The sequence below is a fragment of the Vitis riparia genome, chromosome 18 (assembly GCF_004353265.1).
Source record: "Vitis riparia cultivar Riparia Gloire de Montpellier isolate 1030 chromosome 18, EGFV_Vit.rip_1.0, whole genome shotgun sequence".
Lineage (NCBI taxonomy): Eukaryota > Viridiplantae > Streptophyta > Magnoliopsida > Vitales > Vitaceae > Vitis > Vitis riparia.
Genome location: NC_048448.1, coordinates 29,509,388 through 29,523,470, shown reverse-complemented (window position 1 = coordinate 29,523,470; position 14,083 = coordinate 29,509,388). Strand labels below are relative to the sequence as shown.

At 35.6% G+C, this 14,083-nt stretch overlaps 2 protein-coding genes across 11 annotated transcripts; one reads left to right on the top strand and one right to left on the bottom strand.

Moving 5' to 3' along the window:
- Positions 1–729: 729 nt before the first annotated feature.
- LOC117906819 (pentatricopeptide repeat-containing protein At5g57250, mitochondrial-like) lies at positions 730–8,483 on the top strand. 7 transcript variants are annotated; one of them, XM_034820038.1, is made up of 9 exons: positions 730–3,900; positions 4,023–4,113; positions 4,846–4,958; positions 5,102–5,188; positions 5,304–5,357; positions 5,431–5,597; positions 5,718–5,787; positions 7,663–7,871; positions 8,279–8,483. In XM_034820038.1, exon 1 carries the CDS (start codon positions 830–832, stop codon positions 3,809–3,811), a length of 2,982 nt encoding a protein of 993 aa, XP_034675929.1. In that variant the 5' UTR covers positions 730–829; the 3' UTR covers positions 3,812–3,900; positions 4,023–4,113; positions 4,846–4,958; positions 5,102–5,188; positions 5,304–5,357; positions 5,431–5,597; positions 5,718–5,787; positions 7,663–7,871; positions 8,279–8,483. The 7 variants fall into 7 exon arrangements, with proteins under 7 accessions (XP_034675929.1, XP_034675933.1, XP_034675928.1 ...); XM_034820042.1 differs by lacking the exon at positions 7,663–7,871 and having other exon boundaries at positions 5,112–5,188; XM_034820037.1 differs by lacking the exon at positions 7,663–7,871.
- Positions 8,484–8,681: 198 nt separating this feature from the next.
- Positions 8,682–13,846, bottom strand: LOC117906821 (pentatricopeptide repeat-containing protein At3g61360). 4 transcript variants are annotated; one of them, XM_034820045.1, is made up of 3 exons: positions 13,679–13,846; positions 12,413–12,495; positions 8,682–10,455 (listed from the first exon to the last, which is right to left on the bottom strand). In XM_034820045.1, exon 3 carries the CDS (start codon positions 10,366–10,368, stop codon positions 8,821–8,823), a length of 1,548 nt encoding a protein of 515 aa, XP_034675936.1. In that variant the 5' UTR covers positions 10,369–10,455; positions 12,413–12,495; positions 13,679–13,846; the 3' UTR covers positions 8,682–8,820. The 4 variants fall into 4 exon arrangements, with proteins under 4 accessions (XP_034675936.1, XP_034675937.1, XP_034675939.1 ...); XM_034820046.1 differs by lacking the exon at positions 13,679–13,846 and adding an exon at positions 12,741–13,618; XM_034820048.1 differs by lacking the exons at positions 12,413–12,495; positions 13,679–13,846 and adding exons at positions 11,341–11,447; positions 11,732–11,788.
- Positions 13,847–14,083: the final 237 nt, after the last annotated feature.

The following is a 14,083-nucleotide window of genomic DNA, read 5'->3' as shown; positions in this document are numbered from 1 at the left end:
TTCTTCAAGTTCTTTTAACAAGAAGAAAAAGGATAATAAAAATGAAAACACCAAACAAGGAAGGCTCTGGGAAGAGAAAGAGCCAAAAAAAGGGTAAATGCTTCCTTTGTGGCAAGAAAGGTCATTGAAAAAAGGAATGCCTTGACTACCTAAAGAAAAAAGAAGGTAAGTTTCATTCACTTTATGTTGAATTTTGCTTAGCATTGGGTTCCATCAATCCTTGATAAATAGATTTCAAGGCCACTAACCATATTTTTAACTCTTAAACGAGGATTTCAACTAAGTAAAAGCTTGAATGATAAAGATATGTACCCAACACTAACTTTTTATGTGAGGATAATTGTCCATACCATAAGAAATGTTACTCTCAATACAAAATTTTATTGTGTTCTAAGCATCAATTGAAAAAATGGATAATATCTTAAAAAAAGAATTTGTAGTATAGATAAATATTCAATAACTTCATAGAAAATAACCAAGAAAACCATTTTTAATATTTGAGTTTTCAAATCTGTTTTTAAAAAACCTCTCAAAATTGTTGTGAATCAAGCCCTACTTGCATATCCTCTCCCTTTCTCCCTTTTTATTTTTTTATTTTTTATAATTCTGTTTCATATTATCTAGGATGAGATCTTTGTTTTTCTTCCTTGAATAAAATATAAACTTACTTTTTTCTAATCATTTTTTTAAACTTTCAATCTTTTTAATCACATTTATATCAGTATTGTTTGCCGATAGTCAAGACTATACCGCCGCATGAGTGTCCCAAATCAAAGGAAGTCAGTGACTCGAACTTCTCATGGGCTGTTGAATCAATATCACAACCCAGATGGCCAGATTTCAAACCCACAATTTTCTAAACAAGAATCGCAAATGGGACTCTCTCATTCGAGGCCTCTGTGTGAAGCTCAAAGACCCTGAAAAGGCGCTGCTACTAATGCAAGATTGCTTGACAAATCTCGGTATACTCCCTTCTTCCTTCACTTTTCATTCACTCATTCACAGTTTCACCTCTCAGGGGAAGATGAGTAGAGCAATTGAGGTGTTGGAGTTGATGACACATGACAAAGTCAGGTACCCATTTGGGAATTTTGTTTCTAGCTCTGTAATTTCTGGGTTTTGTAAGATTTCTAAGCCACAACTGGCTGTGGGGTTCTTTGAGAATGCCGTGAATTCGCGGGTTTTGCGGCCGAATATCGCAACTTGTACTGCACTACTGGGTGCTCTTTTTCAGTTGGGGAGAGTTAGGGAGGTTTCTGATTTGGTATCTTGGATGGAGAGGGAAGGATTCGTGTTTGATGTTGTGTTTTATAGTAGTTGGATTTGTGGGTACTTTAGGGAAGGGGTTTTAGTGGAGGCCATACGGAAACATAAAGAAATGATCGAAAAAGGAATAGCCCCGGATACTGTGAGCTATACTATACTCATAGATGGGTTTTCTAGGGAAGGGTATGTGGAGAAGGCAATTGGGTTTTTAGAAAAGATGAAGAAAGATGGGTTGAAGCCCAATTTGGTGACTTATACAGCCATAATGCTGGGGTTTTGCAAGAAAGGGAAATTAGATGAAGCGTATACCTTGTTCAAGATGGTGGAAAATTTAGGGATTGAAGTGGATGAATTTATGTATGTGACTTTGATTGATGGGTTTTGTACAAGGGGGGATATAGATTGTGTTTTTGGTCTGCTCGAGGATATGGAGAAGAGGGGGATTAGTCCAAGCATTGTTACATACAATTCTATTATTAATGGACTGTGTAAAGCAGGAAGAACGTCTGAGGCCGATGAGGTCTCGAAGGGTATCGCTGGAGATGCTGTTACATTCAGTACTTTGTTGCATGGATACATTGAAGAAGAGAATGTAAAGGGGATTCTGGAAACAAAAAGGAGATTGGAAGAAGATGGAGTTTGTATTGATCTTGTTATGTGTAACACAATTATCAAAGCTTTGCTTATGGTGGGGGCACTTGAAGACGCTTATGCATTTTATAAGGGAATGTCGGGAATGGATTTGGTTGCAGATTCTGTTACTTATTGCACAATGATTAATGGGTATTGTAGAGTGGGTAGAATAGAAGAGGCACTTGAGATATTTGATGAGTTTAGGAAGACATCAATTTCTTCAGTTTCATGCTACAAGTGTATGATTTATGGGCTGTGCAGGAAAGGCATGGTAGATATGGCCATTGAGGTTTTTATTGAACTCAATGAGAAAGGCTTAGAATTGGTTTCAGGCACATATACCTCATTGATTAAGGCAAGTTTTGAAGAACAAGGTGCAGAGGGAGTCCTGAAGTTTGTTCACAGAATTGAGAATTTGGGACGAGAAGCATTTGATACTATATCTAACAGTGCTATTTGTTTTTTGTGCAAGAGGGGTTTTTCCCTGGCTGCATGCGAAGTATACATGAGAATGAGAAGGAAACAATCAGTTGTTACAAGCAGGTCTTACTATTCAATTTTAAAAGGACTTATTAGTGATGATCAAAAGGGACTAGGTTGGCCTTTCTTGAACACCTTTGTGAAAGAATATGGCATAGATGAACCTAGGGTGAGCAAAGTACTGGTACCTTACATGTGCATGAAGGATGCTGATAAAGCCCTTTTCTTTCTTACTAATATACAAGTGAACACTTCAGCTGTTGCTTTTCCTGTTTCTGTACTCAAGTCACTTAAAAAAAATGGTAGAATTCTGGATGCATATAAACTTGTCATTGGTGCTGAAGAGAACTTACCTGTTATGGATTTAGTTGATTACTCAATTATGATTGATGTCCTTTGCAAGGAAGGGCATCTTGATAAGGCCTTAGATCTCTGCGCTTTTGTCAAAAAGAAGGGCATTGCTCTTAATATTTATGCTTATAATTCAGTTATAAATGGGTTGTGCCGCCAAGGTTGTCTTGTTCAAGCATTTAGACTATTTGATTCATTAGAGAAAATTGATTTGGTTCCATCTGAAATTACTTATGCTACATTGATTGATAGTTTATGTAAAGAAGGGTGTTTGCTGGATGCAAAGCAGTTGTTTGAGAAGATGGTCGTTAAGGGCTTTAACCCAAATGTACGTGTTTACAACTCATTGATTGATGGCTATTGCAAGTTTGGTAACATGGAGGAAGCCTTAAACCTTCTTATTGATTTAAAGGCAAGATGCATTAAGCCTGATGAGTTCACAGTAAGTGCCTTGATTAATGGCTATTGCCATAAAGGTGACATGGAAGGGGCTCTTGGATTCTTTTTTGAGTTCAAAAAGAAAGATATTTTACCTGACTTCTTGGGTTTCATGTATTTAGTAAGAGGTCTATGTGCTAAGGGCAGGATGGAAGAGGCCCGGGGCATCTTGAGAGAGATGCTTCAAACACGCTCTGTTTTGGAGCTGATAAACAGAGTTGACACTGAGATTGAAACAGAGTCAGTAGAAAGTTTTATTATCTCTTTATGCGAGCAAGGAAGTATCCAGGAGGCCGTGACTGTCCTTAATGAAGTTGGATCTATATTTTTCCCTATAGGGAGAAGATGTAGACCTCAAAATAGAGCAGAAAAAGAAGAAAAGATTTATGAAGGGGTGGCTTTTGGTGCTGTTTCTTCGAAGCATTCAAGCTTAAATCATAAAACGGATTTGGATGTTGGACTGTCTAATGTGAAAAAAGTAGAGATGGTGGTTGATGATTATGATAATTCTGAGAAAGGATCTAGAGTACCTGACTTCGAATCCTACTATTCTCTAATTGCTTCACTCTGTTCGAGGGGGGAGCTACTGGAGGCTAATAGAAAGACAAGGCAGATGCTTTTGGATATGGATACAGGCTGTTAGGAAAGCTGTAGTACTATTGGCTTCTTTTACCAGCATTGTAGTTTTCTCCTTTTTCAGTAGACAAGAAGCCTTGCACTTACTGCCTTGAGGTATATATGTTATACATTTGCTTAAAGCTTTCTCTTGTCTTTTAATCTAGGTATGTTCTCATTCATCATGTGTTGTTCCTTACTCATTTGCAAAGACTCTAATACTTAAAAACTGTCAACAGGGCCGAAGTTCTCATGCAAGTCTATTAGATAGAGGGGTTCCATGGGAAGGAAAGCCCACAAAGATCCTCCCCCAGTCACCAAACTGGTCAGGTTGGCCCTAGCACCCGTTCACTGAATCATACTTATTTTATTATTGAACTAAGTAGTTGAGTTATAGGTTTTAAAACTATAGCTTGAATATAGTTCAAGGAGACAAATATTTGAAGTGTAGTTAATCAACTTCTATAAGTTAGTTTGAAGTTTAAAAGCATGAACTGGCTTATGTGCAACAGTGTACAAAATTTAAGGACTTGTATGTGTTCACATTCGTTAGATTTTTCACAAGCATACTCTCATGGAATAGCCAATGATGTCGTACATATCTTACTTAACTCATTTGTATTTAATCAATAACATTGCAACTGATGTAGGACAGTAGAAGCATGTTTTTTCCATTTTTGTAAGAGGGAGAACAATATGAATAACAAGGGAATTGGATGAGAATTAAAAAAAAAAAAAGGAAGGAGAAGAAAAGAAAAGAAATAGCTAAAGTGATTAGAATTGGAGTCCTTATTTTGAAAAGAACTAGAATTCTAATTTGTTGTAAATAAGAATCCCTCTCATCCCTTGCATCTTCTCCTAAAATAAACTTGAAATGGGTGGTTTCAATTACTGTCAACAGCATTTCATTACTTGTGATAGTCCTTCAATAGAGTATCTCATTTTGGAAGAAGAAAAATACACAAAAAAGCAACTTTTCATTGAGAAATTGATGGAAATTTATTTTCATTTTTCCTTTACTTGACAATTTATTGTAATGGTTATCATGAATGTTTCAACTAGGTTGGCTATTCTGGACAAATTTCCTAAATGTCTCCCAACTTGGGTCTTCTGAATCCTTCCACGGACTACTTGCTTAATGAAGATCAAGATGTTGAAAGTGCTTAGAGGCCAAGGTATGTGGTTGAGGTTGTAGGTGGATGAAATTGAATCAATTGAGTTTTCAAATTATTGCTTTTCTTGAAATGTTTTTTTAAATAGTTAGGGAGGCTTGGACAACAACTTTTTTGACTAGGTATTTTTTATGCACTCTTCCAAGATTGATCCAGATTTATGTAAGATCAATCCATCTCCTGGCTAAGTTTGCAAGCAACTTGGGATTTCAGTAGTTCTATCACATGTACAGGTATCAAGAAAGTCCATGCAATGAAGCAATATCAGTTTGGGTGTTTATACATTTCTGAAATTCCATTTAATTTGATTCTGGTAAAAAAGATGTTTTGGGTTTTTTATATGTGCAGGTCATGTTCTTGCTTCTACAGTTCTCATTTTGGTCCACGTACGGCAAACTACAGGTACTTTTTTCTTTTATGGTGCATCTGAATATTGATATTTGTGTTTGAGGGCTAATGGTGTTTTAACCTACAGATTTTCGATTTCACATAAATCTGCTGATGGGTTTGAGATCCCAAAATCCTTGGATTTCAAATTATACCAACTAGGTGGTGCTTCAAAAAACCATCATGTCATGAGAGGATATGCATCTCTGTCTACAATGTTGTCTCAATCTCTGTCTCTCTCGCATATTACTATAGGTAGACTAGTCTCTCTCACATTCTCTCTACCCCACCTCATCTCCTTCCCCTTTCCAGCCCTAATGACTCTCTCCCTCTCTCATACCTTACCCTAACCCTAATGCTAACTGATGACTGCAGATTTTCATAAGCAAGGCTTGCCTTTTGTTTTAAGTTCAGAAATCTTCAGAGTCCCCATTGGAAGTTGAAGGTATCTACATTTTCAGTTTATGTCTTGAATTATTTATTTCTTCATGAGTTGGGGCAAACCTTTTGTTTTCCAAGATTTATTTATTATTGAGCCTATTTAGATCTTAGATCATTTCGAGTTTTGTTTGGTGTTGTACAATGCATGCAGTTTCTTTGGTGAGAAGCCATGCAAATCTGGTATTGAATGATGCATGCAAATAGTTTGATGAAAACCCGACAATTTTTTTTTTTCATGGAAGATTGTGGTATTATTGTTTTGAACATTCTAGAACTTACATTGAACTGAGTTAATCTTAGAATAGTTTAGGTGGTGTGATAGGATGAAACCCACAAAAGCGTAAGGCCCATAAAAGTAACATAAATGTTCATGTGTGAGACGAAGCATGGCCTAAGCAATCATTGGAAGGCCATGGCATGCCCATATCATGGGGTTGCAGCAGCCAGTTGCTAGTCCCAGAGGGCTTCCCATGGTTGATGTATGATGATTGAAGAACACTTGCCATCTCTTCTCCTTAAGATTTGATCCATACACCGAGGCGCATTGTATGGATGTCCATTTCACAACCATAAGCATCACATGAGAGAGTTGTGCCATCACTGCCATGGATTAGAAATAATAGGCATGAAAAGAAAGTAAGGCATACGAAGTTGTACCCCACAAAACAAACAACACACACACACACACTAGAAGAAAGAATAATGTAATGAAAATTTTTTTACGGTTTCTAATACTGTGTTTGGCTGAATACAGAGTCAATGGGGACAGTGACATAGTCTATAATACTGTGTTTGGCTTTCTGGGTATTCACAAGTTTGAGCATGGACAATATCCTGATTCTTGATTGAGGGATCCGGTTATGCTAATTATTTTTCTCTCAACATGGATGCTTATCATTTTGAATTTTTACATTGAAGATACTGATAATTTTTTAATAATAGAGAATGTAGTAAAATGTCTAGCGGATTATTTGTCTTTTAGGTGGACTCTGAATACAATTTAAAAGAAATGTGGCATGCCTGTTTTTTTTTTTAGGTCCAAGATTCAACATACCAAATGTGCAACATCCTCCAAAGACGGGATATAATAGTTTATGCACACACATATATACCTTTTCATATGGTTGCAAGTGCAAAAGAGTATGCCTAAACTCCCTCCAGATAACGGACACGGGGGTAGAAACTGACAAGTCCTATGTTTGCTTGTATGGTTTTCATGAGTAGGAGATTCTTCCCAATTGCAACCTCAATTTCTTTACTCTTTAAAATTCTCCCCATGGATCTTTGTTTCTTTGCTATAAACGTTTACGCTATGTTTGGTTTCAAGAAAAAATGTTAAGGAGAATGATTTTCTTATGTTTGATTTTACAATGAAAAATACAAAGGAAAATCAAATAGGAGATTGTTCCTAGTTGCAACCTCATTTTCTTTATTAGTTAAAATTCTCCCATGGATCTTTGTTTCTTTGCTATAGACATTTATGGTATGTTTGGTTTCAAGAAAGTATTAATGAAGAAAAAAATATTAAGAAAAATGATTTTCTTATGTTTGACTTTACAATGAAAAATATAAAGAAAAATCAAATATAATTAAAATTAATTAGAAATGCATTTTCAAATTATTTAATCTTTATATAAAAAAGTTAAAGTAAGTGAAATGAGTTTCAAGTGGAATATAAAGATTTATTTTTTATTTTATTTTTTTTTCACTTTTTTTCCTTCTATTTTTCCTCCCTATTTTCTTTTCTCGCATTTTCCCTCAAATTTTCTAAAACCAAATGCAGCCTTAATACATCATAAAGAGTCATACTTTATTTCAGCTTTTTGGTTTTCTAAAAGCTCTTTCTTCTAACTGTTAAACATGTTTGGTTATGCATCAGCACCTTAAAATGGAATAGCTTTGAGCATGGAAGTGACACTGGAGTTGAGATGATTCTGCAGAAAAGCTTTTAGAAAGATGTTTCAGAAATTATTTTCACATATCAAATGGGAACCTCTTCTCAAACATTCCCCCCACCCCCCACCGAAAGAGGTTAAAAACTGCAGCGAGGAGGCCCCTGTTGGACAAAGTTTGCATCAATGTCTGCATGTAAATGCTGCAATAGTACCTTCTCTGTGATCATCACTTCTCTTTCTTTAATATCAGCTTGCTGGTGAGGCTGTGATTCTTCTGTTAGGGGTCACTGCCTCTCTTTAAGGAACTAAATGAAGGGTACTAGTATGTTCATAGGAGGATGTAGCTCAAGGGTTGGTAGTGCCCCTAAAAGCAATGCAGTAGAGGTTTCAAGTTCAACCTTTCCCGGTATTTCAGTGGTGTAAGCTTAAGGAGTAGACTCATATCACCTGGGATTTGCTTCACAGAATAGGATAAATGCCTCACCATCAATGTGCATTTCCTGTAATATGAATATGTTGGTTTAAGTTTACATTTTATTTGAAGTCAAAATGATTAATGTAGGTGTTGTCATAAGAACTCTTTTTGCTGCCATTTTGTAGGTGGAAGAGGGAAACCACCGGCTTCTTCAACTGGATGACTTCTCCAAATCTTCATGTTTTAGTTGGCTTCCCAATGGATTATGGAAAGTAAGGGAAAGCAGGAAAAAAACTGTTCAATATTAATGTAATTCCTTTTTTATTTAGAATGAAGAATTTAAAAATATATAATTTTTAAAAAATATTTTTGATCTTATTTTACAAACAATATTAGAGAATTTATTTGTTTCTTTTTATTTTATTATATTACATTTAAAATTCAAATTCAAATTCGGAAATGTCATTCTCAAAGTATGAGACACCCAGACGATTTACTTAGAATCTTTCCCATTAAAGGGGTAAGTAAATAGGAAAACTTTGATGTAATTCAAATTGATTGGTATGAAAGGGCAAGAGAGAACAAGTGTGAAAAGAATTCATAATTCATTTGAGATCTGTATATCCTTCCCTCTGTAATCAGATGCCTCAAGAAACAGATGAGATACGAGAATCATAAATATATTAGAACAGATCACCATGGATACAACCCATTTATATAAAGCAAATTAAGTTACCAAGCTTGAGCTAGCAAGACCAATGGCATGCCCTCTTGATGGAGGCAAAACTGTATGTAATTTCTTTATCATCTGGTCAAGCTTCCATAGCATCTCACTCTCCCCTGCCTCTACCAAGTACCTCTCCAGCATCCGAAACACCCCTTCACTCATCGGCCTTCCTCTCTCCAACGTCTGTTTTGCACATTCTACGGCCTCTTTCACTTTTCCATGGGAGCATAGCCCTGTTACCAGAAGATCTAGTGCATGGCCGTGGGGGCAGTATCCTCTATCTATCAGGTACCCCCACAAATCTAAACTCAAGTCGAGCTGCTGATTTTGACAGAACCATTTCATTAGCATCACTATTGTTCGCGTCTTTGGCACAAAGTTTCGCCTGATCATCTTGTGATAGAGCTCAGAAACACCCTCAATGCCATTTGATCTCATCAACCCACGAAACATGGTGTGATAGGTCATGCTATCATGCCCAATACCCTCTTCTTCCATCTCATCCATCAACATAAGTGCAGACTGCACCTCTCTTGATCTGATGAGTGAACTCATGAAAGCGTTATAAACACCAATATCAGGCTGTAAATTTCTGATAGATATCTCATTGAATAGTTCTCGTGCCCTTGATATGTTTTGAGCTACCCCTGCTCCATGAATCAAAGTAGTAATTGTTTCTAATGTTGGAGGGCAATTAGCCTTTTCCATCTCTTCAAGAAGCCTCAAACCATCACCAAAACAACCTTTCTTGCAGTATGCATCAATTCTGATATTATAGGTCACTGAATTTGGCTTGAAACCTCTTCGAATCATCTCATGGTAGAATAGTTCCACTGCAGTGACATCACCAGATTCCTTGAACCCCAAGAGTAAGATATTCATGGTTTTGGTGTTGGGAGAAAATCGAGAATGCATCTTGTGAAACACAGATCGAGCCTCCTTCATTTGTCTCTGTGTGCAAAATGCTCGCAGGAGTACATTGAACTCATTGGCACCAAACTCCCTCCCAAAGAATATGTTCTTCTCCATCCTCCCAAACGCTTCAAGGGTATCTTCATAAGATTGGAATTTTGCAATCCTTGACAGCATGATGCTCATCGATTTAAGGGTGAGCAAGGAAGGGTGTGTTTGTTGAATTTCTTCCATCAACTCCCAAGCTTTATCAAAATAGCGCATTCGTGTAAGAATGTGGAGTGTCTTTTCAAAAGCATCTGAACTTGGACAGAACTCAGAATGTTGGAGCGAGAATTTGAAGAATTCAAAGGCTTTAAAACCATTGGAATGGGCTGCAAAGAGGCGACCAAGAACATTCTCCACAAAGGTGTTGGAAAGGAGATGCTTAGGAACATGCTGAATGAGGGTGGAATGGAGCGGGCGATCTGGAAATGGATGGTCATTAATGATTCTAGTAACTCTATCAATTTCACTTTTGATTTCTAAAGATGGATGAGATTGGCCAGATGATTTAAAAGCAATGTTGAGAAATAATGTGAGCTTCTGAGGGATTTGATACGGTTGGTTGGATCTCTTTGTTCTCAGCAAAAGCATTCTCTCTTTCTTTGCTTGCAAGCTTAGAGACACTTCTGAACTTCCATCTGTTGTTGTAGTGCTCTAAGTGATCTCAATCTTGAAATCCTAGTTATCCAAAACAAATCAAGGGTTAAAACAGTCAAGTAATTTTCATCTCAATAATGAAATACATAAGTGGATCAGCCAAATCCAAAACACAATAATCGACACAAACAATTTTCAATTACAGTCAACCATGATGCCACATTCATGAAACTGACAAACTCAAACAATCACAATAAAATACCTGCCATAGATTTCTTTTGAAAGGAATAATGAACACAATTTGCTTGTACAGTAGCAAACAACTATAAGAATGTAATTTTTGGAAATGTTTGGTAAACAAGTTTTCTTGGGTCCATAAGTGGGTAAATCTGGAGAACAGAACAGTATTAATAGGTTGTGTTTGGATGCCTATATTTTCTACTCTATTGATATGCACTACCTGGATTCAAATCTGTGGCCTGGATCAAACACCAATGGATTTTAAACATTATTCAAAACCAATAAACAGCACAGACTTAAAGAATCCTCACCCCCGTTTCAATCGGTTTGTATGCATCTTAAAACTATAAATAATGACCATACCAGACCCCTTGAGATCAAAAGTGAACAATATAATTCAAAGAATTGGAGGCTTATTCAGAAGTTGAACTGTTAAAAGAACAAGAAAAAAACATAGAGAAAAAGCAAAAAAAAAGAACCAATCAATACAACATGGAACACTGAAAATAAATCGATGTTTAAGCATTTTGTATTCCTTTCTGCATCTCTTCGATGAAATTATTCCAAGACTTATTATATTCATGGAAGACTTTAAAGTAATAATTGAACCAACAAATGAGCACCATATTTCTTAATTTAAAATGCAATTTCTTGGAGTTCATACCCAAAAAGAATGAGACCCATTAAACCTGATAAGAAGAAGGAGGCTAGAGCTGACATACATACAGGCAGGGTTTGGACTGAGGTTGATATTGGAGTGGGCTTGTGCCACTTATACAACCAAGCAATGGAATTGGCTCATGAAAAGGATTATCAGCATGGCAGTGTAGCAGCTGATGCAGTTAGTAGTAGATTATCAGAATTGAGAAGAAGAACAATAACAAAGAGGCCTATTGGCCTTCTGCATTGCCTGGTGGGTGTGTTACTGTGTGATATACTGACTTAATGACTAAAGTAACAATTTAAAAAAAATCACCATTTTTTATAAAAATAAAAATAAAATAGTTCTATACTTTGACTACCGAAAACTCTCAATTTCTAATTAATTTTCTATGATAATCATAATTTTTTCTATTGTTTGCCTCACATAAGTTTAGTGCATCGTACTAATCTATACCATATATAGAAGCCCGAAGAGTTTGTCGACTTTCTTCTTTGCAAATCACCCCTGTTATACCACTTGCTCCCCCCCCCCCCCAAAAAAAAAAAAATTCAACTTAAAGATCATAACAAAATCACCTTTTTATTATTTGTCAATTATAACTTATCAAACTAAATTTATTTTACTATTTTGCACTTTAACCTTTTTCCTTTTTCTATTTTTAAGATAGGATTTTTACTGTCTTTTTTTGTTTTTTTTTATTGCTCTTTCCCTCCAAAGGCTTTAATTTTGTTAGTGGGTACCATTTATGTTTCCATGGTAAAATTAGAGAAAGTTTATTCAAGCCAAATATTTTTTAATATATAATTGTTAGACACTAGTCTACCTAGTGAATGGTTAAAATGAAAGGATCAAGCATACAGAGTGTAGAATGTCTACGGCAGATAAATCTGTGCAACTGAAAAAATATAACACCATATATATGTGGTAAGACATTTCTCTCTAGGTTTATTCATTGATGGCATCGAATGTTCTCATCAAACTATTTCAAACCTTGAATGCTTTACTAATTACCTATTATCTTAAAAATGAGAATGTATTCAAACTCTAAAAATAAGTTTAAATATGTAACCATTCAACAGCATGGCAAAATGAATTAATCACACAAATGAACATTTTACAAAATTTGATACTCACATCACTTAGGGCAGGTTGAGGAACTTGCTTTGATGTTTCAAACGATTCCAAGATAGGCCTTGTGACAGCTGGAAAGAAGAGGCCTGAAATTTCAAAATACAAGAACAGGTGAGATGGAATTTTCTCTACCATGAAAGGAAAATTTATACTAATATAAGATTAATTGTAGAAACTGCCTATGAATTTTCATTTGTTTTTTCTTAAGCTAAATGCATAAGAAATTGTGAAAAAAGATTGTCTTTGGAAGGTCATCCACTTAACAAATAATGGGTGTCCAAATCAGTGACCTTCTTTGATTACTGTGATTTATGAACTCAAACCCACTTACAAATTGAACCCCATTATATCTGTTATACAGATGAGACCTTCTGCAAATTCCCTTCTTTCTCAAACTCCTTTCCAGAATTAGTCAATTTGTTCTAACATTTGCATCCAGAGGAGAAATTCTCTGGGGCTTTCCTATAATTGAAAAAGGCTTTAGCATCATCATGAGGAAAATGGTACCCAAGTAATCATTTTGCATTTTCCATGCAGTGAAAAGTGAAATCTTAGAATTCAAAATTTTCAACAATATCATTGACAAGTTAAAAGCATTCAAAGAAAACCCTAGCCCTCTGTTTGGTTTCCAAGAAAACACATTTTCATTCCTATGTCATTTCTCATCTCATGCTTCTAACAAAGAAAAGAAAAAAAAGGAACGCTCCTCAGCAATGTGAAATTTAAGTAAAGTGACATTTTTCTGTATTCCGGAGTCATCCTTGTTGAGAATTTTACAACTCATATTTTCTCTGTATCTAAGCTAAATCTAGTTTAATACAAGAAAACCATCCCAAATAGCAAAGACAGTTAATCTAACAAAAATTCCAGTCTGAGCTGTAATCCAAATTGTCAATAGTTCCACGGTTATTCAAAGAGAAACCCTAGAATTCAAAACTTCCATCAATAGCACTCCAAACTCAGAGTGAAATCCGAGCCTCTGTTTGGTTGCCAAGAAAATGAAGACAAGTAAAATAAAACCACGTTTTGATTACTATGCCGTCTCTCTCACTTTCTTTGCTCCAAAACAAACAAAAAAAATTAAAACATTTAAAAACCTCAGATCATCAGAGCCAAAGAGTCATATCACTTTAATGTAAAGTGCAATTTTCTGTATTTATAAATCCTAGAAGGTGAAAAATTTAAGATTCAAAATATTCTTTCATTTTCTCAGCATCCAAACGATTGTAAGTCGATTAATTGAATTGGGAACAGAGATGGGAACGGTACCTTGAGCTAAGAGATACATTAAAACGCAGCGTTTGGAGAAGGAATGATTGAATGCTGTCGTCTAAACAGAGATCGGGGCTTTCATCTGCTGCAAGTAAAACCCTGAAGCAGTGAGTTCAATCTGGTGATGGTGGGCTGAGTTTGGGCCGGCCCAAATTTTGAATTATTGGGCCAACCCTGTTCATTTCTAAATTTCTAATCCACCGTGACTCGATAATTTAATCCGATTGAAAGGCAACTCGAGTTGAATTCAACATCAATTCCCCTTGAAGATTTCAAATATTTAACTCATTCATTTTGAATCCAGCGGTTAAAATAATTTTTTTTATTAATTTATAACTTAATTTTAAATACTAATGTTAAAATTATAAAAAAAATTAAATTTTAATAACCATTAAAATATAT